The sequence below is a fragment of the Gopherus flavomarginatus genome, chromosome 9, assembly GCF_025201925.1.
Source record: "Gopherus flavomarginatus isolate rGopFla2 chromosome 9, rGopFla2.mat.asm, whole genome shotgun sequence".
Taxonomy (NCBI): domain Eukaryota; kingdom Metazoa; phylum Chordata; order Testudines; family Testudinidae; genus Gopherus; species Gopherus flavomarginatus.
In genome coordinates, this window is record NC_066625.1 from 32332392 (window position 1) to 32357666 (window position 25275).

The 25275-nt window shown below is 46.4% G+C and overlaps 1 protein-coding gene across 8 annotated transcripts in view; it reads left to right on the forward strand.

The window, feature by feature from the left end:
- The first annotated feature begins 19984 nt into the window (after positions 1 to 19984).
- The window catches only part of PGAP6 (post-GPI attachment to proteins 6), a 52694-nt gene continuing 47403 nt past the window's right edge, over positions 19985 to 25275 (forward strand). For 2 of the 8 annotated variants that reach the window (XM_050968189.1, XM_050968190.1), the window contains exons 1-2: positions 20251 to 20330; positions 22544 to 22573. In XM_050968189.1, the coding sequence (XP_050824146.1) occupies positions 22571 to 22573 (3 nt within the window). In that variant the 5' untranslated portion in view covers positions 20251 to 20330; positions 22544 to 22570. Of the gene's footprint in view, positions 20331 to 22543; positions 22574 to 25275 lie in introns of all 8 variants that reach the window. The other 6 variants (XM_050968195.1, XM_050968194.1, XM_050968192.1 and 3 more) reach the window with 4 other exon arrangements.

The following is a 25275-nucleotide window of genomic DNA, read 5'->3' on the forward strand; positions in this document are numbered from 1 at the left end:
AATTGAACACTGAAAAGTGCAAAGTAATATACATAAGAAAAAAGAATCCCAACTGTACATATACAACGATGGGCTCTAAATTAGTTGTTACCACTCAAGAAAGAGATCTTGGAGTCACTCTGGATATTTCCCTTAAAACTTCTGCTCAACGTCCAGCAGTGGTCAAAAAGGCTAACAGTATCTTAGGAACTATTATGAAAGGGATAAAAATAATACAAAATATCATAATGCCACTATACAAATCCATGATCACCCACATCTTGAATACAGTGTCCAGTTCTGATCCCCCCATCTCAAAAAAGATATAGTGGAACTGGAAAAGGTTTGGAGAAGGGCAACAAAGATGATCAAGGGTATGGAACAGCTTCCATATGAGTAGTAACTAAAAAGAGTAGGGCTGTTCATCTTAGAAAAAAGATGTTAGTCTCTTTTATTTAGTTGTGGGGGGATAAGACAGAGATGTATAAAATATTTCTAGAGCTCTATAATATGAATGGTGTGGAAAAAATGAAGTGCTATTTACCCTTTCACACAATAAAAAAATGAGAGGTTACTGGATAAAATTAATAGGCAGCAGGTATAATACAAACAAGAGGAAGTACTTTTTCACACAACATCCAACTAACCTGTGGAACTCATTGCCAAGTGATGTTGTGCTGGCCAAAAGTGTAACTGAGTTCAGAAAAGAACTGCATAAATTCATGAAGCATAGGTCCATCAATGGCTATTAGCCAAGATGGTCAAAGATATGACTCTATGCTTAGGATGACCCTAACCTTTGACAATCAGAATCTGGGAGTGGATGATTGATAGAGGTGGAGCACTCCAGAATTACACTCTTCTGTACATTCCTGTGAACCTCTGGTATGGGCTACTGTTAGAGACAGGATACTGGACAAGATGGACTACGGTCTAACTCAGTATGCCTGTTCTTATGTTCTTATGATAAGACACAATGCCCTGTCTGCCTGTGGTGGGGTGTTCACCCCATAAAGGACTGAACAGGTTAAAAAGGGGTAATTAACCTTATAGGCTACACCTGGAGGCGAACCAGGCTCTGACAAAGACTGATGATCAAGCCCAGCTGGGCAGGGGCAGGTTGAGCTTGTATAAAGCCAGGAAGCTGAGAGCTAGAGAGGGCTATAAGAAGGAGCTTTGCAGTCACACCCTAGACAGAAAGGCATTTGGCTAGGGACAAGGAGGAGTTCTAGGGTGACAGTAAGCCCTGCAATGCTGTCCTGGACTTCAGAGTCTGGCAAGAAGCTGAGAGGAGTGAAGTAGCCACTGGGAGCAGAGGAAGCTTGGGCTTGTAGACCCATAGATGGGCCAGGAGATAGAAAAGTGAGTTAGGAAGGAGTTCATGGAAACAGCAACAGGATCTGAGATTGAGTAGATTGTGATTGCTAGGCATAGGGTCCCTAGGCCTGGGTTCCCCTACTAGCCATTGAGGAAAGTAGCACTGAATCTGGATTTGGACTAGAAGACTGCCTGATACAGCATACAGACAACTTCTCCAGTGTGACTCTGGCACCCCAAAAATGGAGGATTAAATAGTCACCTGGCAGGCTGGCTGATTCACAAAGAGAGCACTCTGAGGTGTGGGGGAGGGGGCATGGTGTGAAGAAAAGATGGAAGAGAGGCACCAGGCCAGGTGAGAGCTAACTATGGTTGCCAACATTGTATTTAAAAAATAAGGGACTGTTTTCTTAGCACCTCTGTCCAACCCTTCCTCTCATTTATTAGTATTAGTCACCTACATTCATTGAGGCATTTCTTGCTGCTTTTTGCACCACTTAGCAACTCCTGATTTTGTTGTACAGAGAAAAAAAATAAGGGACATTCCTAATAATAAGGGACTATTGACAACCCTATATCCCCAGACCCAGAATGTTGGGAATCATTACAGGGCTAGATCAGAGAAAATCCATGATGTGATGTTGCACTCCATGTGTTTTTTGGAAATATGTTTATGAGTGTAAATATGATGTAACTGGAATATGCTTTATGCAAAAGGTCTTGTAAGGTATCATAACAAGTTATAACCTACTGAATACATTCCTCCTATTTGTATGTATCCTCCTTGTATCTGAAACTAGAAATATAAAGTATAACTCTGGGGTCCTATTGTAATTATGAAAAGTGTGGGCCATTGATGGTGGTTTAAAACCTTGATGGCTTCCATTGACTAGGCCAATTGTTTGTAAATGGCTCTGTTTACTTGCAAGCCTTCCTGTGTTCATGTAAGCCAGCCCAGGAAAAATGGAAGTTGAGGTCTCACATGACATGTGACCATGTTGCATGATGCTGAAATCCATCTTAAATCTGGTACTTTTCTGAGGGTAGGGACCCAGAGAGACAAAAGATTCCTGCCTTGGGCCAAAGCTATATAAAGGGGTGGAACAGAACAAAGATGGCTGTCAGTCATGAGAAATCCCCTAGTCACCACATGAGCTGGAACTAACAAGGACTGTATCAGGGGAAAGGATTGGCTCCAGACTATGAATGAGTCTAATCTGTGAAAGAAGCTTATTAGAACATCTGAGGGTGAGTAATGTATTAGGGTTAGACTTGCATGTTTTGTTTTATTTGGCTTGTTAACTTACTTTGTTGAAACCACTTAAATCCTACTTTTTATACTTAATAAAATCACTTTGGTTTATTAATAAACCCAGAGTAAGTGATTAATGGGGGGGAGGGGCAAACAGCTGTGCATATCTCTTTATCAGTGTTATAGAGGGCAGACAATGTATAAGTTTGCCCTCTATAAGCTTTATATAGAGTAAAATGGATTTATTTAGGGTTTGGATCCAATTGGGAACTGGGTGCTGGAGATGGGTGACCTGCTGAGCAGTTTTTGGTTAAAGTCTACAACTTTGAGGGTATGGACCAGACCTGAGTCTCTGTTGCAGCAGGCTAGTGTGTCTGGTTGAACAAGGCAGGGTTCTGGAGTCCCAGGCTGGCAGGGAAACAGGCTCAGAGGTAATTTCAGCATGACAGGTGACAGTCCCAAGGGGATCTCTGTGACTGAACCGGTCACACAAGGTGTCCTAGCATTCTTTCCCAGTTCTGGACCTTAGTGTCCAAAATATTGGTACTAGCATGAGTTTCCCTAAGCTTAATTACCAGCTTAGATCTGATATGCTGCCACCAATCAGGAATTTTCCAGGGCCTGATACCCTCTGCTCCCCCAAAACCTTCCCTGGGGACCCCAAGAACCCAGATCCCTTGGGTTCTTAAAACAAGGAGAAATAAGCCATTCCCCCACCTCTCCCCCTCCCAGAATTTCCCTCCCTGGGCTATTCTGAGAGATACTGATCCAACCTCTTAAATCACCATACAGAGAAACATCCCCCTTCCCTTCCACAAAGAGGCAAACAGATTCAAGGAAAACAGAGAGAGATTTTATCACCCCCCCCCCGTCTCCCCACCCGTCCTGGTGAGTTATCCCAATCCCCTGGGATAAAACAAGGGAAACAGAGAAAAAAAACAATCAATCAGGTTCTCTAAAAAGAAATCTTTTAATAAAAGAAAGGAAAAAGTAAAGAATTATCTCTGTAACTTCAAGATGTAACTATTACAGGGTCTTATAGCTTACAGATACCAGAAAGAGACCTTCCCCCCAGTACCAATACAAATCAAAATATTCCCAGCAACTACACATATAAAAGTTAACCAGACAGATCCACAATTGCAAATAGAGTTAAAACAATTAAAAAGCCTAAACTGCCTGTTTTACTTGCTCTATGAAAAGAAACTTAGAGAGCCTGTAGTAATGTCTGGTCTCTCTCAGACCCTCCAAGAGAAGAACAAAGAACTCACACAAAAACTTCCCTCCACCCAGCTTTGAAAGTATCTTGTCTCCTGATTGGTCCTCTGGTCAGGTGTCCAGTTCCCTGCGTGTAACCCTTTTCAGGTATAAGAGACATTCACCCTTAACACTCTGTTTATGACACATCCCCGAAATCACAGACAGTGGGGAATCTCACTGGCGGCGATTTCTTCCTAGAACTCAAAAATAACCAGATTAATACAACACATGCACCTTTACATATACTACTAAGTATATAACTAACAGACTTCTACATTTTAAGAACACTTTTTAACTACTGGATTCTGGGAAACTTTCATGAGAGAGTGCATCAGCTACTTTGTTAGAAGCTCCTGAAATGTGTTGAATTTCAAAATCAAAATCTTGGAGAGCTAAACTCCATCGAAGAAGTTTTTTGTTGTTCCCCTTGGCAGTATGAAGCCACTTTAGCGCAGCATGGTCGGTCTGCAGCTGGAACCACCGTCCCCAAACGTATGGGCGTAGCTTTTCCAGGGCATACACAATGGCGTAGCATTCCTTTTCACTGACTGACCAGTGGCTTTCTCTTTCAGACAGTTTCTTGCTGAGAAACACGACAGGATGGAAGTTGTGGTCCGGTCCTTCCTGCATGAGAACTGCTCCTATACCACACTCAGATGCATGTGTGGTTACTAGGAATGGTTTGTCAAAGTCCGGGGCCCTTAGCACAGGGTCAGACATGAGCGTTGCCTTAAGTTGGGTAAAGGCCTTTTGACACTCATCAGTCCACTTAACAGCATTTGGCTGGGTCTTTTTGGTCAGGTCGGTCAGTGGGGCAGCGATTTGGCTGTAGTGTGGTACAAATCGCCTGTAGTACCCGGCCAAGCCTAAGAAGGATTGGACCTGTTTCTTTGACTTTGGGACAGGTCACTTTTGGATAGCATCCACCTTGGCCTGTAGGGGGTTTATGGTTCCTCGATCCACCTGGTGTCCCAGGTAAGTTACTCTGTTTTGGCCTATTTGACTCTTTTTGGCCTTAACAGTTAGCCCGGCCTGCCTGATGCGCTCAAAGACCTTTTCCAGGTGTTCTAGGTGTTCGGGCCAGGAGTCAGAAAAAATGGCCACCTCATTGAGGTAGGCAACTGCATATTTGCCCAGTCCTGCTAGTAGACCATCTACCAGCCTCTGGAAGGTGGCGGGTGCATTTCGCAGCCCGAAAGGAAGGACATTAAATTCATACACCCCCGCATGGGTGACGAATGCTGACCTTTCCTTGGCAGGTTCATCTAGCGGTACTTGCCAGTACCCCTTGGTTAAGTCTATTGTAGATATGAATTGGGCACGTCCCAACTTCTCCAATAGCTCATCGGTGTGTGGCATTGGATAGTTGTCAGGACGAGTTACTGCATTTAGCTTACGGTAGTCCACGCAAAAGCGTATTTCCCCATCTGGTTTGGGTACCAGAACCACTGGAGATGCCCATGCACTGATAGATGGGCGGATTATACCCATCTGTAGCATGTTCTGGATCTCCCGTTCTATAGTAGCTTGGGCATGAGGAGACACCCAGTATGGTGGGGCTCTAATTGGGTGAGCATTACCTGTGTCAATGGAGTGGTATGTCCGTTCAGTCCGTCCTGGGGTGGCTGAGAACAATGGGGTGAAGTTAGTGTACAGCTCCTTGATTTGTTGCCGCTGCAGATGTTCCAGGGTTGTGGAGAGGTTCACCTCTTCCACCCCACTGTCTTTTTTCCCTTCATAGTAGACACCATCAGGCCACTCAGCGTCATCTCCTCTCTGGACTGTAAACTGACAAACCTGTAAGTCTCTGGAATAAAAGGGCTTGAGAGAATTAACATGATACACTCTGGGCTTTAGGGAGGAATTGGGAAATGCTATGAGGTAGTTAACAGCTCCCAGGGGCTCTTGGACTGTGAATGGCCCTTCCCATGATGCTTCCATCTTATGGGCCTGTCTCCTACCTTGAAGGAACGCTCTCTGATATGTCTGTCATACCAGGCCTTTTGCTCTTCCTGAGCATCCTTTAGGTTTTCTTTAGCAAGGGCTAAAGTGTGTTGGAGGGTGTTTTGTAGGTTGCTTACAAAGTCCAGAATGTTAGTCCCTGGAGAAGGCGTAAAACCCTCCCATTGCTGCTTCACCGACTGTAATGGCCCCTTAACCTTGTGACCATACACAAGTTCAAATGGGGAAAACCCTAAACTGGGATGTGGTACAGCCCTGTAGGCAAAAAGTAACTGCTGCAACACTAGGTCCCAGTCATTGGAGTGTTCGTTGACGAATTTACGTATCATGGCCCCCAAAGTTCCATTAAACCTTTCCACTAGGCCATTGGTTTGATGGTGGTACGGGGTGGCCACCAAGTGGTTCACCCCATGCGTTTCCCACAGTTCTTTCATGGTCCCTGCCAGGAAATTTGTCCCCGAATCTGTAAGGATATTGGAGGGCCAACCTACCCTGGCAAAGATGTCAGTTAGGGCCTGGCACACAGCTTTAGCCCTGGTGTTGCCTAGAGCTACTGCTTCCGGCCATCGGGTAGCAAAGTCCACGAAAGTCAGTACGTACTGCTTTCCTCTGGGCGTCTTTCTTGGGAAAGGACCCAGAATATCCATAGCTACTCGCTGAAATGGGACCTCAATAATGGGGAGTGGCTGGAGAGGGGCCTTGACCTGGTCTTGGGGTTTTCCCACTCTTTGGCACACCTCACAAGACCGGACATACTTGGCAACATCCTTGCCCATCCCATCCCAGTGGAAGGACTTCCCCAACCGGTCCTTGGTTCTGTTCACCCCAGCATGGCCACTGGGATGATCATGGGCTAAGCTTAAGAGCTTTTCCCTGTACTTAGTTGGAATCACCAACTGTTTTTGCGGATGCCAGTCTTCCTGGTGTCCACCAGAAAGAGTCTCCTGTATAAAAGTCCTTGTTCTACAACAAACCGGGATCGATTAGAAGAGCTGAGAGGAGGTGGGGTGCTCCATGCCGCCGCCCAAGCTTTCTGAAGGCTGTCATCTGCTTCCTGCTCAGTCTGGAACTGTTCCCTTGAAGCTGGAGACACCAGTTCTTCCTTAGACTGTGGACTTGGGCTTGGTCCCTCTGGAAGCGATGTAGGTGATGGGGTTGTTTCTGTTGCTGGTGAACTGCTCTCCGCTGGTGCACCAGGGGGTATTTCAGGCTCTGGCTGAGCCTCTTGGGTGTGGTTGTCTGCTGCTTCTGCCAGTTCAGGCTCGCTGGCTCCCTCTGGCTTTGGGGTTGAAGATGGATTTGCAAGCACTGTCGTCAGTGCTGGCACCGGTTCTGGTGCTGGCTGCTTTTCCAGTTCCTGGTCTAGGACTGGAAGCACTGTGGCTGTTTCCGTTGTTGGCATGGGATCCGGGTCCACTACCTCTGTCTGGATCTCTTGTAACACAGACGGGGCCCCTGTGGACAGCTCAGGAACAGGAATGGGTCTGGAAGTTTGCTTGGTTTGGCTCCGGGTAACCATTCCCACTCTCTTGGCCCGCTTCACCTGGTTGGCCAAATCTTCCCCCAGTAGCATGGGGATGGAATAATTGTCATAGACTGCAAAAGTCCACATTCCTGACCAGCCTTTGTACTGGACAGGCAGTTCAGCTGTAGGCAAGTCTACAGCTTGTGACATGAAGGGCTAAATTGTCACTTGGGCCTTTGGGTTGATGAGTTTGGGGTCGACGAAGGATTGGTGGATAGCTGACACTTGTGCCCCCGTGTCTCTCCACGCAGTAACCTTCTTTCCGCCCACTCTCAAAATTTCCCTTTGCTCCAAGGGTATTTGAGAGGCATCTGGGCCTGGGGATCTTTGGTGTGATGGTGGTGTAATGAACTGCACTCGGTTGGGGTTCTTTTGGCAGTTGGCCTTTATATGTCCCAGTTCATTACACTTAAAGCATCTTCCAGCTGACTGGTTACTGGGTCGAGGTGGGTTACTGAAGACTGGTGAGGTGAAAGAATAGGGCATCTGTGGTTTTCCTTGGGTTGTAGGTGAGGTCTTTGGCTGCCCTCAGTTGTAGGGTTTATTGTTGGTGTGCCCTCTGGGGTATTCGTTCCCCTTGACAGTAGCTTTTTTTCTTTTCTGCCACTTCCATCCATTTGGCTCCAATCTTCCCAGCCTCGATTACCGTTTTGGGTTTCCCATCTAGGATGTACCTCTCTATTTCCTCAGGAATAGCATCTAAGAACTGCTCCATTTGTATCAGGAGGTGCAGCTCGTCCGGATTGTTAACTTTTGTTCCTGATATCCAGGCTTCATAATTCTTTGCAATGTGGTAGGCGTGTCGGGGGAATGACACATCTGGTTTCCATTTCTGGTTTCTGAACCGCCAACGGGCATGTTCAGGTGTTATCCCCATTCTGTATCTGGCCTTGGTTTGAAAAAGTTTATAATCGTTCATTACCATGCCCTACTTCTGCACTGCTGCTGGTGGCAGTTCTGCCTTTAAAGTAAGTGTGGCATGGTATTGCCACCCTTACTTCTGTGCTGCTGCCTGCAGAGCTGGGCCCTCAGTCAGCAGCCACCACTCTCCAGCCACCCAGCACTGAAGGCAGCACAGCAGAAGTCAGGGTGGCATAGTATGGTATTGCCACCCTTACTTCTGTGCTGCTGTTGGTGGGGCGCTGCCTTCAGAGTTGGGCACCTAGCCAGCAACCACACCTGTCCAGCCACCCAGCTCTGAAGGCAGTGCAGAAGTAAGGGTAGCAATACTGTGCCCCCCCCCGCAACTCTCTCTTGAGTTAAGACCCCCAATTTGAGAAACAGTGGTCTCCTTAATGAAATCTATATAGTATAGGGTAAAAGCACACAAGACCAGTTTTCACAGTCTGTGACATGTTTTTAAAGGCTGTGAATTTGGCAGGAACCTACATATGGTGCTCCTGGAACTGCAGCACCATGGACAGCTCAATGCTAGCAGGGACCAGGGCTGAGAGGAAGAGCTCCTGGCTGGTTGCTGGGCCTGAATTTAAAATGAGCCCTGGGACAAGGGTGGGGCTGTGGGGAAGTGGCCCAGGGAACTGAAAGCAGTGCAGTTAAAGGGACATGGTGCCATGTGACTGCTATTTGTAGGGTCCCTGAGCTGGGACCTAGAGTAGTGAGTGGGCCTGGTTTCCCACCCCCTTCATAGGCCATTGAGGATGTGGCATACATTTGGACAGAGATACACCCCAAGAAGGGGATCTGAACTGTTAAGAGGCTGAGCTGAAACCAGAATAGACCAAAAGGGTGAAACCATTGCCTCCAGGGCAGAAGCCCTGGGGGTGCAGCCCAGTACCAGGGCTGTGACTACCTAAAGACCACAGACACACTTGAGCAAAGGGGTGCTCGTGAGAGGAGGGCACCATGCCAATACATTAGGTCATACTGCAGGACATTTAGAAACCTTCAGGGCTGGATTGTACCCTGAGGTTTTGAGGCTGCTGCAGATATTTGCTGCAGGGCCATGTGGTATTGGAGAGCATACCTGAGCAACTCTCTGATAGTTCAATGAGAGTGACAAGAGGGAACAGGTAGGCCATGCTCTCTTACGTGATGGCTGCAGGCAGGAGACCACTGGAGCTTAATATTTTTCCTGAGAAGGTGCAATGGTCCTCTTCAAGACCGTTACTTACGTCCATATTTCTGGCTTTTTTACAAAGTGGATTTTGATTATCTAAACCCTAATCTCTAGGCTCTCATGACAGTATGTAAATGTACCTAGCTGCTCTGCCATAGCCAAGGACAAGGATAATCTAGTTATTCACATGTACATTTCATAAGGACCCAGCCACAAGAAACTAGTGCTGCGCTGGTACTAAAATACCAGCCATTGTGCTTGGGGTGTCCAGCCTAACACTTGGGGTCTGGATTTCCTGCATATTTGAGATAAGGATAGAGGCACAGCACAGATGCCTAGCCAGAGAGCTGTCTCTTTACACCTCCTGTAGCTGCTGTTTCAGCGAGCCAAGGGTCTCCATACCGAGAGATAAGGAAAAATGTGTTGTGGAGGCAAACTGGCCACCATGGAGGAGTCCATTTAAGCTCTATATAGGATCCATTCAAAGGCATCTGATGTCACTGTCTTATTTGTATATTTACTTATTTTTCATAATTTAACTTCAATAAACAATCCTAGTTTCCCTCCAGCTATATTTCAAAATTTGTAAAAAATGCTCTTTCAAGAGTGAGGCTCTTGGCTCAGCTTAAGTCCTGAAATGTGTTTTTGAACTCCTGTTTACATGCCTGAAAAATCCCTGTAAGCAGAAACTGTATAGTTAGCCAGGCAGCAATTCAGTTCTAACCAGGCACACATGTATCACTGCAGGTGTCCCTGACACCTGACTATTTCCATGGTGCATTTGGTTGGCTGTTTTTTGTTTAGTGTTGCACTTGGTCTTGGGGTGAAGTCCTAGTCCCAGTGAAGTCAATGGAAAACTCCCATTAACTTCAAAGGGAGGGAATTTCATGTTTGGTTAACTTTTAAAAGAGTTGTGGCAATTCTTATTAGAGCCACAAGAGGAGGTAGCTATCAAAGCATCTGGTTTTGGTTGCTTTACACTGACTTCTGTGCACACAAGAGGCACAGCAACATAGGCAAAGGCAGTGCAAGCTTCCCAAAGGGTTTAGCCCTCATCGGGAGGGATGAGGATAGTTTACTCTCCATTGCCCAATATTGACCTTTCCGCTGAGATTTCCAATTAGGTCCAATGGCAGTGGAGGTTTTGTTGATTCCCTCCACGGAAGGGAGAAAAATCCACCTAGAAAATTCCTCCCTAACTCCTTTGAAGGCAACCAGTAAACCTACCAGGAGCATAAGGTATGAGCTGATTACTAATATAAAACTGCAGTTTTTAGGAACTGGCACGAACAAATGAGAATTGAGAAGGGAACTGAACCAATATTGTGATTGGTATTTACTCTGAAATATTGTTTCCATATTGGCATTAGAAATGAACTCAACTCCTCAGAATGAAAGGGAAACAACCCATCATATTGCAGGGGGAAATTCCTTCCAGACTCCACAGAGACAAGGTAGGGGAGGAAATATCTTTTATGGAACCAACTTCTGTTAGGGCATGTCTTCACTGGCAACGTGGCAGCGCTTTAGTGTGGCTTGTGTAGTTGTGGCACAGTGCTGGGAGAGAGCTCTCCCAGCACTCTAAAAAGCTACCTCCACAAAGGGCGTAGCTACCAGTGCTGCAGCACTGTCTACATTGCCACATTACAGCACTGAAACTTGCAGTGCTCAGGGGGGTGTTTTTTGACACTTCTGAGCGGGACAGTTGTAGTGCTGTAAAGTGCTAGTGTAGACAAGCCCTTAGTAAGAGAGACAAGTTTTTGAGCTCATACAGAGCTCTTCTTCAGTTCTGGAAACTAACTCCGGCCAGGTCTACCCTACATACTTTGCTATAACTACCTCACTCAGGGATGTGAAAAATCCACACCACTGAGAAAGGTAGTTATACTGACCTAATCCCCACCTCCCACCCCGGTGTAATCAGTGCTATGTTGTGGAGGTGGAGTTATTAAACCAATGGTAGTGCTCTCTTCCATGGGCATGTCTTCACCAGAAGCGCTGCAGCAGTGCAGCTGCATCAGTGAAGCTGCACTGATACAAGTTTGTAGTGTAGACCTGCCCTCAGAATGTTACTGCTAAATACAAGGTGGAACAGATTGTGTAGCATAAGTAGTTCACACATAATTCAAGGGACCATTGAAGTGAAATGGCCCATTAACACCCCTCCAGTCATAGGGAGGAAGGGGGGGTGGGGTGAGAAAGCAGTTGGGGGGCCTTGGTGGTGGTTTACAGAATGCTTTAATAAGCTATAAATCCAGTGTCTCTATTCAGTCCATAATTTTTAGTATATACCAAAATTATGGATTTAAGATCGCAGGCTCATCTTTTGAAAGTGTTGTGCAGGTTTCATTTGAAGATGAGGACTGATCAGTCAGATATAGAGTGATCACTTTGTGAAAAGTGTTTACTCACAGGTGATGGGATGTTTTTGTCTCATTATTTTCCTGTATGAGTTTGTTCAAAAGGATAGCAATTGTCTGACTTCATTCACATAGTTTTATTGGAGGCATTTAGTGCACTGGATGAGGTATACAACATGTTATGATAGGCATGTGTTGTACCGATGTATCTTGGAAAGTGGCTTATGGGGCAGTGTTGATCACTGTACCAGCAGAGAGGTGTTTGCAGGTTTTTCATCTGTTCTGGCAGGGTCTGGTGCCACTTTGAAGTGGTCTGTGGGGAACTTGCTTCTGATTATGAGCTTGGAGAGGTTGGGGGTTGTCTGAAGGTCAGAGAAGGGGGTTCAGGAAAGATTTCTTTCAGGATGGTGTCCCTACTGAGAATGGGTTGTAGTTGTTTGATACCCTGTATGGGATCCAGTGTGGAGTGGTAGGTGACAATTAAGGATGTGTGGTCGGGAGGGGAGGGGGTTATTTCTGTATTATAGCAAGTACTCTTGGTGTATTTGGATGGCCCATTCCATGATTACATCTACTCTGGTGGAGTGTCCTTGTTTGGTGAAGGCAGTTTTGAATGTGTTAGGGGTGTATATTCCAGACTTCCCTTTGGAGCTGTCATGGTATAATTCCCCCACTCCATCCAAAAGATGGGGTACCAGCACGAATTTCTCTAAGCTCAATTACCAGCTTAGTACTTGTAGGGCTGCCACCAACCAGGAATTCCAGTGCCTGGTACACTCTGGTCCCCCCAAAACCTTGCCCGGGGACCCGCAAGACCCAGTCCCTCTGGATCTTAACACAAGGAAAGTAAATCCTTTCCCTCACCGTTGCCTCTCCCAGGCTTCCCCTCCCTGGGTTACCCTGGAAGATCACTGTGATTTAAACTCCTTGAATCTTAAAACAGAGAGGAAAATTCACCTTCCCCCCTCCTTCTCTCTCCCCCTCCCAGACTCTCCCTGAGAGAGAAAGTAATCCTAACACAGAGAGAAAATAACCTCTCTCTCCCCCTTCCCTCCTTTCTCCCCACCAATTCCCTGGTGGATCCAGACCCCGTCCCCTGGGGTCTCACACCAGAATAAAAAAACAATCAGGTTCTTAAACAAGAAACTTTTAATTAAAGAAAGAAAAAACAGTAAAAATTATCTTTGTAAATTTAAAAAATGGAATAGGTACAGGGTCTTTCAGCTATAGACACTGGGAATACCCTCCCAGCCTAAGTGTACAAGTACAAATTAAAATATTTTCAGCAAAATACCAATTTGAACTCCTTTCAGCCAAATACACATTTGAACTCCTTCCAACCAAATACACATTCACAAATAAAGAAAACAACCATAAGCCTAACTCGCTTTATCTACGTAGTACTCACTATTCTGAACTTATAAGAGCCTGTAACGGAGAGATTGGAGAGAAACCTGGTTGCACGTCTGGTCCCTCTGAGCCCCCAGAGTGAACAACAACCAAAAAGCAGCAAGAAATCCTTGGAGCATAAGCTTTCGTGGGTGGGTGTTCACCCACGAAAGCTCATGCTCCAAAACGTCTGTTAGTCTATAAGGTGCCACAGGATTCTTTGCTGCTTTTACAGATCCAGACTAACACGGCTACCCCTCTGATACTTAACAACCAAAAACTAACAGCACACACAAGTTCCCTCCCTCAAGATTTGAAAATATCCTGTCCTCTGATTGGTCCTCTGGTCAGGTGACAGCCAGGCTCACTGTGTGGAATCTGAGTGCCTGGCCGTAGATAACAAATTTCTTGGTGTATTTGAGGTGGTTACTGGATCTATGAAGACAGGCATGATGATCTCTGGGTTTCTTGTGTATATAGTTATCTGAAGGATTTAATTGTTGAAGCTGATCATGGTATCCAGGAAGTTCATGCTAGTGTGGGAGTGTTCCAGAGAGAGTTTAATGGACAGGTGGTAATTACTGAAGTTGCAGTGGAAATCTATGAATTAGTTTGTTGTATATCCAGAGGATGCAAATATCGTTGTTGGGTTTTGTTATGCATTTGTCTAGACATTCTTCTTCCAGGTGGCCCAGGAAGATGTTGGCATATTGGTGAGCCATTCTAGTACCCATGACTGTGCAAACCATGGGAAACAAAAGTGTGGTGTTAAAGTAAAATTGTTATGGGTGAGGATAAAATGAATGAGACTGGTGATGTGTTTGGTGTGGCTATCTGAGTGTTGCCCATTGTCCTGTAAATATTTGAGGCAGGCAGCTATGCTGTCATTGTGAGGGATGTTGTTGTATGGGGAAGTAACATCCATGGTGGCATGAATGGTGTTCTGAGGGGGAGGTTAATGTTGTGGAGATTGTTGAGGAAGTTGGTTGTGTCATAGGTGTTGATTTCATGAGTGCTCCGGGGCTGGAGCACCCCTGGGGAAAAAATGGTGGGTGCTGAGCACCTACCGGCAGCCCCCCTATCAGCGCCTCCTAGCGCATCCCGCACATCGGTGGGCCCCATGGATCAGGGCTTCCACCTCCCTCCCTGTGCCTCCCATCCACCACAATCAGCTGTTTTGCAGTGTGCAGGAGGCTGGGAGGGAGGGGGGAGGAGTGAGGATGTGGCACGCTCTGGAGAGGGGGAAGAACTGGGTGGGAAGAGGTGGGGTAGGGCCTTGGAGGAAGGGGTGAAGTGGGGCAGGAAGAGGTGGGGGAAGTGGGCAGGAAGAGGCAGGGCCTTGGAAGAAGGAGTGGAGTGGAGTGGGGGTAGGGCCTGGGGCAGAGCCAGGGGTTAAGCACCCACCGACACTTTGGAAGGTCGGCACCTGTGAGTTATCTTGGCGGAAACTGGCCCTTGGTGTGGTGAGTGGTTTGAGGATGGTTCTAGGAGTCCCAATATTCCTTCAGTAAGAGTGGCATGGCCAGATATGATAAGTCTGCCTGGGTTCCCTTGTTTGTGTATCTTCGGAAGTGTGTAGAACAGGGGTTCTCAAACTGGGGGTCAGGGTCCCTCAGGGGGTCATGAGGTCATTACATGGGGGGTTGTGAGCTGTCAACCTCCACCTCAAACCCCATTTACTTCCAGCATTTATAATGGTGTTAAATATATTTAAAAGTGTGTTTAATTTATTAGGGGGGGGTCACACTCAGAGGCTTGTGATGTGAAAGGGGTCGCCATTAAAAAAGCTTGACCCACTGGTGTAGAAGATCCCTGGGGTGAGTTTGTGAGGGATGAGTTTCTCTTCGAGTTGTTTGGGGAAGGATTTTATTATCTTAAATTCCTGGGTAAATTGTGTTGTGGAGTCTTGGAGTTCTTTATAGGTGTCGTAGAGTTGTTGTTGGCCTTGACATAGCCTGCATTGTTAAGGACTACAATGACACCACCTTTCTCTGCTGGTTTGATCACTATCTGGTAGCTAGATTTCAGGGACGATGTAGCTGTCCTCCTGGTGGTGGAGAGATTTTGGTGAATGTGATATTTGCTAAGGATTTCAACTTTTTCCCCCCAAAGCAATAAATGTAATGATCAAGATTGGTTTCATCCACCCTGTGGTGTCAAGTCAGATGACTGTCCTTTCTTATGATTGTCAGTGGGTATATGGTAATTGTGAGTGGTGTCATTGTTGCGAAATTCTTTTGAGGCACAGACGGTGGATGAATTCTTCTACTTCTCCACATGTTAGTATGGTATCAGGTTATATGGTGGGGCAGACGTTCAGTCCCTTGAGTACAAATAATTCAGTTCCAGTGAGGGGCAGACTTGAACACTATACAACATCAATTTATCATGTGGTGGGTAATGGTGGCAAGGTTTCTCCTGGAGGTAGTGTTCTGTGGGTTGTGGAGTAGTTGTAGATGGCCCCACTTTTTGTGTTGGATTGCTATTGTCAGGAGTTTTTTATATAGTCTTGGATTTCTTGCATGACTTCCAGGTAACTTTTTCCTGTGGTGTGTGATGTGGCAAAGCAGAACTCTTGGAACATACCCTGGATAGCTGACCATCCCACTCAACCATGTTGGTTCCAGTGGAGGCAATGTGGCACGAGGGTGCTAGTACTTCCACCCATGACAGTGTCTTGTTCCCCCTCATACTCTTTTTGGTCTCCTCTGAACTCTCAGGAGACAGTGCTCCAATAGCACAAGTGACATGATCAGGAGCACATGATTCTGTGTTCTCATTGCTGTCTCATCTGTCACCACCTGCTTCTAGTAGTAATCAGCCAGAACCAGTATTTCAGGGGCTCAGTCTAAAGGGTAACTTTTAAATGTGTTTCTGCTGCCACTTCACCCCCTGCTCTGTCCATGTAAATTACTAAGGATAAAAGGCTATCTGCTCCCTCTACATGATTGCAGACCTAACAAAGAGGTGCATTCCCCCAGGGCAACACCTAGCAGCTCCATACCTATGCTGCAATTGTCACAAGGTTGCTACTAATCACTATGGCCTAAAGAGAGAGAAGCTGCTGTAGAAGAGAGAGGAGTAGACAGTGCATGCACCTCTTACTAAAGGTCATCATGGAAACAACAGATAACTTCCATAGTGTCAATAAACATCTGTTGGTACTTCCCTAAAACTGAACCACAATGGAGGAGGCAGCAAATGTGACACTTCCCTGGGGTACCCAAGGTTGTGAGGCACATCCCTACCACCTGCCCTTAGAGCAGTAGTTCTCCACCTCTGGGCCACGGGCCATTTGCGGCCCAGTCACTACAGAGCTGTGGCCCACGTGACATCCTCAGGGTCATAGAGGTAGTATTGGATGCGGCCCACAGAACACATTGTGGGTCACATATGTGACCCACAATGGTAAATAGGTTGAGAACCACTGCCTTAGAGTAAGGAATTCTTGTCTAGTCCCTGACACCTCCAGCCTCTGGCAGCACAACCACTGCCCTTCAGGTCTCTGCCAGACCTGCTCTCTTTACAGATTAAGGATGGATACTTTCCAACATCTGAGTTCTCTGAGCATCTGTCTGGAGATTTTAGCCTCTGATCCACTGGATACTCTCAGAACATCCTCTGTTCCCAACGGGACAGTGCACTCTGTCTTTTCAGTTACATTGCAGAACGCGGTTCTGCTTAATACAGCACTTACACTTCCTTTCTCTATAAAGAAGTCTATGTTTATTTAACAAAGTACAGAGATTCAAATGAAAGCAAGCATAAATATTGGAAACAAAGGATACGATAAAATCATAACACACACAGCCGAAATTTAAGCAATAGGACATAATGTCCTAAGAGTTAAAGCTCACCCAAAAGCCTTCCAGCGTATTACACTCAGGCTTGGCTGTGATCTTCCATTCAAGATGCAAACCCGCTCTCAGCTTACTTTCTAGGTTAAAGATACAACAGTGTCCTTTTGCAACTGCAGATATATCATACAGTCCTTTGATCTTCATTCATAAACTGGACCCCTCCAGCTGTGTGTTCTTTGTAGATTTTTGTAATTTCTTGTTCATTTGTTACAAAATTGTCATATAACTAGATAGATGAGTGGTGCCTGCCTGTCAGAAAAAAGCAAGGTGTTTGTCATCTCCTAGTGACCTTCTTTAACTCAGACCTGAAGGTTGTAATTTCCAGCCTAGGAACACAGCTCCTTACATATTATCCTTACCTACATTTCACAATGGTTATGATGACTGATGCCTTACTGGCTCTGAGATCTCATATGCCACCTTTTAGTGAATTATGCATATAACAGACCCAGGGAATCCCTGTAAAATTCCATGCAACCCCTGTGCCCTCTGCCAGTTAGCTTCAAGAAGTTCCTGGATCACAGCAGGAACAGACTCTAATCACACAAGTCTCCCCTGATGCTGAGCGGGGGACACTCCAATAATCACCCACCTTTCCCTGGCCCTATCAGAGAGGGGTTATACTACCTAGGACTCCAGGCTGTAAAACTGCCTCAGTTCCCCTCACACCACATTGAACAACTGGGGCTCCCTACTGAACCTACATAGAAATGATGACTGGTGAATCTGGACTGTCACCCTGCAGGTTCCCCAGCATCATCACCCAAATTCCTGTATTTGGGCAGAGAAGGGGTTTAATGTGAGTTCTACTTGCTACCTGCAAAAAAGTCTGGGACTGTTCTCCTAGTTGTCCCCAGCACCTTCCACACATACCCTGAGCTCTCTGCCAGTCAAACAAATATTAGTACCTAAGAATGGTGGGTTTTGGTTTTTTTTTTAAATTGGGGTGGGAGGTGGAATCTCTGCGTGATTTCACATGAATTCTGGCAGGATCCACACTCAGAAGTGCAAGAGCAGTCATCTACTCTGCTTCTCTGGGCAGAACTGAGCTCTCCAGTACCCCCTCTAACCTTTCCAGAATTTGACTGCTGTAGCCTTGGATTAATGGCCCTGACAGCCCTGGCCACACAAATGGCTGTAAGATTTTTTTGGAAGTAGGCCTGAGAAATTTCCCCAAAGCCTAACCCAGGGTGGTAAATATTTTTTTTATTAAAAAAAAAAATCTACTTAAAATTAAATTTGAAATTACAACCTATATTAAGGCCTAAATTTATTATTATATATTAAAACAATTTAAATTAAATACAAAAAATAATATTAAGCAATCCACATTTGTTGCACAGTTTTAACGAACACACTAAACTGCTGGAACTCACTGGCTACGCACCTGGAACTAGAGTTGATGAGTGAACCCAGCTTCTGACAGCACTAGGCTCTTCTTCTCAGTGGTACCAGATGACAGAATGAGGAGTAATGGTCTCAAGTTGCAGTGGGGGAGGTTTAGGTTGGATATTAGGAAAAACTTTTTCACTAGGAGGGTGGTGAAGCACTGGAATGGGTTACCTAGGGAGGTGGTGGAATATCCTTCCTTAGAGGTTTTTAAGGTCAGGCTTGACAAAGCCCTGGCTGGGATAATTTAGTTGGGAATTGGTCCTGCTTTGAGCAGGGAGTTGGACTAGATGACCTCCTGAGGTCCCTTCCAACCCTGATATTCTATGATTCTCCAGACGCAGAGAATATTTTCTTCACTTCAATTTATTCAGTTCAATGACTAATTCATTCAACAGTGAGAAAACCATTGAGTTGAAAAAGCAAGACAGCCACTTTTCTCTTTCAATCTATGAATAAAAATGAGGTGTGGGAGGATGAGCTTGACTACTGTAAAAATCTTTAAAGACATGGTGTCCAGAAATAATTTAAATTCACTAATGCTATAGAGCAATCGTTTCTTTAATAAATAAGTTTTAAATGCAAAACATACTTTGATATACTTTTTCTTCTTTCCATGAAATTTAAAGTACTTGTATTTAAATTTTTAAAAAATAATGCTGTTTTTGTGCTTTTTAAGTGAATGTGAATTTCTATCCAGAGCTTGGCACAAAACACAAGTAAAAAATTTAACATAATCTAGAGTAAATAAGAAATATATCATTCAACATTTTTTAACATAGAAATGTAAATTGCTTAAAAGTGTACTGATACAGTGTATTCTTCTGGTTAGCAAAAATAAGCACCAAATTTAGTATAAAGGCTATATTTAGTTGCAAATTAACATGTTATAGGTTGATTCTCATTTGTTGATAATCTTTCTTTAGGAAAATAACTAAAATGTACAAATGCAAAACAGAATTATTAGTTAAATGAGGTTTTCTTGCTTGCTGAGGTAAATCATGATTAATACTGGTGATTTAAATCACTTTCATTTAAATGAAAATCAATTCTGGCCAGAACTGCAGCAGGTCTGGAGATAGCTCTGCCTCCCAGATCACATATATGCTCTTGCATTGTTCTAGCAGCACCACTGTGGTTTCCATCAGCCCCACTTGTGTGCCTATATTTTAAGGGCTTGTCTACACAGGGAGACTAGAAAATTAATCTTTGAATTAATTAAAGGTGTGAATTTGAGCAGCAATAAACCTCTCTGTGGACATTCTCAATCAGAATTAAAGCAGTCTTTCAGCTTAATGGTGAATTAAAATAGATCAAATGAAGGCTGCTCTAATTCTGAATGAGAGGCAGGTCTACGCTACAAAATTGCTCTACCTATTTCACATCAGCATAGAGCCCCAGCAGTAATTACCAGAGTCCCACCCCCAGGTCCAGTGGCCTCTTCAGGGTTATGGGGTGCACCCCAGGGAACTGTCGGGGGATGGGTCACTGTGGGGTGAGGGTCTCTGGAGCCGGGCTATACAGGGAACTCTTGGGGCTAGGGGGTGACTCCAGAGTGGGAGGTGTCTGCGGGGTGACTCCAAGGGGCTCGAGGGAGGTCTCGGGGGGGTGTCACACTAAGGGCTCTAGGGCGTAAGGGGTCACTCCACGCTAAGGGCGCCTGGGGGGCGTCGTTCCGCTCCCCCCGCCAGGGCTAGAGGAGGCGCCCCGCCCCGGCCGGGCTGAGGCGGGGCCGGTCTTGCCAAGCCGCGGAAGCCTCCAGGGCGGGACTCGGCGGCCAGGGAGCCGCAGGGGCGGCGATGAGGTCCCGCGGCGGGAGGAGTCCGCTGCCCCGGGCGGCGATGCCAGGATAGCGCAGCCGGTGCCATGGTGCGGGCAGCGGCCCCAGCGCTCGGGCTCCTCCTCCTGCGGCTGCTGCAGCTTCTCTCGCTCCCCGCCGCCCGCAGCGGCCCGCCCGGCGGTGAGTGATCGGGGCGGAGCTGAGACCCCCCGCCCGGCAGGGCCTCGCCGTGTGAGGCAGAGCCCGGCGCCCCCTGCTGCCTTGCCCGGCTCCGCGGCCCCCGCCACAGGCGCACAGCAGGGGCGGGCACAGCCCGGGTAGCTGCCCTCAACGGGCGCTGGGCACCGGGGAGCTCTCCCGGGCTCCTGCGGTCTCCGGAGACCTGTCCTGGGAATTCGGTGCGGCGCCGCGCTGAGGGGGCCGGGTGCTCGGCACCTACGCGAGCAGCCCCGGGGAGGGGAGCCCGTGCGCCAGGCCCGCCGGTGTGGGCCCGGGAGCGTCCCGGAGCCCGGCCGCCGCGCTCCTTGGCGCTCTTCCTGCTTCGCGAAAGACGGTGCAGGCGGAGGATGCAGGAAGCGGGCCAGGCTGTGAAGAAGCGGTGCTGACGGCCTGGACTAATGCCCTGGGGGTGGGGCGGAGGGAAATAGCCGCAATACTCCCTTAGCGGTGCCTGCGTCTCCTTGCTCCATGGCTGGAGGAGGGGAGTCAGCCTCTCTCATGCTGCTAGCAGCCTAAGCCTGGAAACAGGGCAGCTGGGCGGTATCCCTAGAGCAGGGGTGGGCAACCTTTCAGAAGTGCTGTGCTGAGTCTTCATTTATTCACTCTAAGTTAAGGTTTTGTGTGCCAGTAATACATTTTAATGTTTTTAGAAGGTCTCTTTCTAGAAGTCTATAACTAAACTATTGTTGTATGTAAAGTAAACAAGGTTTTCAAAAGGTTTAAGAAGCTTCATTTAAAATTAAATTAAAATGCGGAGCCCCCTGGACCAGTGACCAGGACCCGGGCAGTGTGAGTGCCACTGAAAATCAGCTTGTTTGCCGCCTTTGGCAACTGTGCCATGGGTTGCCTACCCCTGATCTAGAGCTTGTTGATCTGCTGTGCAGTGAGAATCCAGGAGCCACTTTGCTCTGGGTTCTGAGCTGGCTGAGGGGGCTTAGCAGTTTGTGCACAGTGTCTGTCCTCTTTCCTTCTGTCTTTCCGTGCTCCAACTGGCTGACCCTATAGAAATTGAGTGTTGGAGGTGGCTCCTAATTTCAGCCCTTTAAATTATGGCGATTATTCACGTCATCACTGGAGAGATGCTTGTGAGGAGCTGAGTACGCTGCGTTGGCTGAGCTCCTGTTAGTTGTGTATGTGGGTTCTCCTGACTTAGAGTCCCATATGCTAACTATGTGTCATCCTTCCTGGAAGAGGGTGAGATTTCTGAACCCCTGTCCCTGCGGAATTATCACAGCCAGACACTTCTGTACCAATGCTGTGAGCATTGTTGGAATTCGGTGATGGCAATTGGCTTGTGCAGCCTGCCTCACTCTCATTTAGTAGTTGCATCTGTGAGCACATCAAATTATGATCTCTTTCCATCTCTTGCATGTGCCGGCAAATTCTTCACCTGTCAAATTCTGCTGCCTGCATTAAATATATTAGACTGAATTTACTGCCTGGAAAGGCCATTCAATCTATAATCAATATTAATTAGCCCTGCCAGAAGCTCTCTGAATGTTTATATATGGCATAGTTTCAAAGCTGCAGAATTCTGTCTCTGTGTGTAAGATTTCATTCTGATTCTCAACACTGCTTCCTCCCTATCTGTGTAGGCACTGGGAAGACTTGTCAGAATCAGTGGGAAATGGCTATCTAGGAAAGTTGTTTGCAGTGTTAGTTGTAGGCCTGTTGGTCCCAGGATATTTGAGACACAAAGTGGATTAAAGTTAAGAGCATTCAGTCCATATGCCATATCAGCTGAGACTCTGATTAGCATAATCAAATTCCATGGTCAGTGAGTCATTCTCTGGTGCCTTGTGGTGTTTGCAAGGGCTGGAAGTGGGCCAACAGAGGTTTGGTACAACAGACCTTGCTTCTGACTTCCTCACTGATCACTGGTTCTATGTGTGAGTTCATCAGTGAAATGGAATTAACAAGATTTTAGGAAATTTTTTTGCTCAGCCTGCGTAAGGGGCATTTAAGCAGTGGGGAAGAAGACTCACACTGAGGGTCAAGGAGCTGGATGTGTCTAAAAAGGCAAGTCCCCTTTGCACCAAGATCACTTAAGAGACTTTCCACACACTCCTGGTTAGTGGACAAGCTGTTCTAAAAATGTGGAATACCATTTTGAAAACTTTTTCAAAATTGTCTTTTTTGCCCTATCCTGGCTACAAATTGGCTTATCTGAGAAGCCTCAGAAGAGGATTATCCAAAAGATCATGGTGAGTTGTTCCCAGGCCACATCTGAGGTGCTTCCCTGCACACATTCTACTTGGAAGTTCCCTCCAGGTGGGCTATCACACCCCCCAGCTGGCCTGCATCCTGGGACTGCATTCTGGTGCTGTTTGGGAGAAGCATGCATCCTGCTGAGACCACATACTTCCTTTCCTAGAGGCCAGGTTTCAGTACAAGATCCTTCCCCACCCACGCTGAGTTGGATTACGCACACCTTCCCTACTGCCAGAGGCCGTTCTCCAGCTCAACTTCATCAGTTAGGGAGGCATGTCAGTGATGCTGTGAAAGTTCTGTCCTGGGGCTGCCAACCCTCCCAGCATGGCATTTGCTGGAGTAATCAACCCACGCCTGTCTTGTGGCTACCATCCCTTAGCATGGCTCTTTGTTCAAATATTTGTGTTTTAACTCCTGCAGAGCTGTGAGTCCTAGCTGAAAGGGCAGATGGGGATAGTCTCTGACTCCATTACAGAGCAATGGAAAGCAAACAGCACTGTGCTGTTGCTTGTAATAAAGGCAGCTCAAAACTGAGTAAAATAAACATAATTAGAAACTAAGCTTGAAAGTGGCAGGACTGATTCTTATAGATAAAAGGTTACAAAAGTTTCTTCGACTATAGAGTCTAGCCCTTATTAACAGTTGTTCTAGTTACTCCCTCTGTAGCACTTTGCCCTTGGAGTGAACAGGACTGGTGGTGACAAACAGGGCAGAACTGAGTCTTGTCATTCTCTGCAGCGGGTTAGTTCATGCCTGATCATGTTAATGCCTCAGGTTCCCTTGTCCCTGCCATCCACATTGTTCTAATTTTCACATTGCCTGAAGGTGTCTTGCCCTCAACAGTGTCCAGAAGGCAGTGACTCTGCCCTGGTTTAGGATGCAGAGGGCAGCAGGTTATAACATGGCCATGTCCAGAGAGGGTCAATTGAAATAGGACCACTTCCTTCCAATCTTGGATCTGAGGAAAAACAAATTGTTCTGATGTTTGTGACTATCTGTCTGGGTTGAATTTGTCCCTGGGCTTGTCCATGAGATATTCTGTCAGTAGGATTGCCTATGCTTTAAGAGTTGTGGTGTTTAACCTAGTGTAGATAAGTCCAGTAATGGTGTCAGCTCGTGGAGTCTCCTTTGTTTTCTCTCTGTGAAGTGCTTCAGCTTCTTTCCATGTAAAGTGAATCTTCAGTTTTAAGTGTGTACAAAACATCATCAACTTGAAATGTAGTCAGTCAAAACATGACTTAATCATGGTTGTTCCAGTACTGCTCCTGCCAGGGGTCCCTCTGCCAATGACTGTGATTTCAATCATGTTTTCCTATCTTACAAAATAAGGACCCACAAAAATGGGGTGTGTGTGTTTACAAGGAAGCCGATAGCACTGGTGATAGGCACATGCACAAAGGAAACAAACACAACACTTCCTGGTTTTTAAGTGGGTTATAGGCAGCTTGCTAGGTAATGGTCTGGGCCACCTTATGGTCAGCATTGCATTCTGGGCACCACTGTAACACAGGGTAAGCATTCAATTTAAGTTGAAAGTATCCATTTAAGTAATTTGGGGTTAAGGTGCTCATAAATAGATTGTTTATTTGTATTTGTGGTCTAAGACCAGGGCCCCACTGTGCTATAGGTGCTGTACACAGAACAAAGACACGGTCCATGCCCCAAGATTTTTTGGGGGATCCCACTACTCAGCCTTTGGAAGTAAGGAGATAATTGACACATGATTTGAACCCTCTTTTCAGACCCACCCAACAGTCTTTGCTGTCTGCTGTGTTCTGCATTGAGCTGCCATTGGTTACCTAGTGGAGTTTGTATGGCCTTTGTGCTCTCTCCGAGACTCTAACAACTCCTATGGCTGTGGTACTGTATAGCAGAGTCTCCGCTGCCCTGGAGAGCCCGTTGTGGGCTGACTGCCTTGAGTGCAACAACAGTATTTGCAGTCATTGCTGACACAGGCTGTTTTAAGGAAGCTGCTTCTTTAAGGTTTATGTTTGGCCTTGGTTATTAATTACCTTTCGGGCTTCCCTGGCTACTCCCTCATTGTTTGCAGTGTTTGTTCAAGTTGCTGATGAGCGCTGGGAGCCAGCTCTCGGTACAGCTGTGCTCTAGCCCCACCCTCATCTGGCATGCTGTTTGGTGGGTTAACCAACCCCACTCTTAAGCTGCCACGCTTCCTCCCCTGGCACAGTGCACTTCTGGTGGGTGAGTGGACAGAGCCCATTAGACCTCCAATGCACAGCTAGAAATCAGGCTCTGAGCTGAGATGCAACGGGGAATTTCTAAGGGCCAAATGAACAAACTTTCCCAGCAGGGATGTCCCATTCTCAAGGATGATGTCATGAGGAAGCCAGCCCAGCTGAAGGCATGAGCAAAGAAAGTGGGTTTTCCCTTATTTTAGAAAGCGAGACAACCTATCATACTTAGAGCCCTGCAAATCTGCAGATACTCGCTTTATATCTGTGGGCCATGTTTGTGGATTGCAGATGGGACACAGATACAAATTTTACAACCACGCTGCTATGTAAAGCCTCTGCTCAAATGCAATTGTAAGATCTGTAACGTGTATCATTAAGTTCTGCAACCTTTTTGCAGACTTTGTAACTTCAGTTATTGTTAGCATAGCCTTTTAAGTTTTGTAACCTTTGCAAGCTCTGTGGCCTTTTCAGGTTGCCACTTGTATGAACTTCCAAGCTTC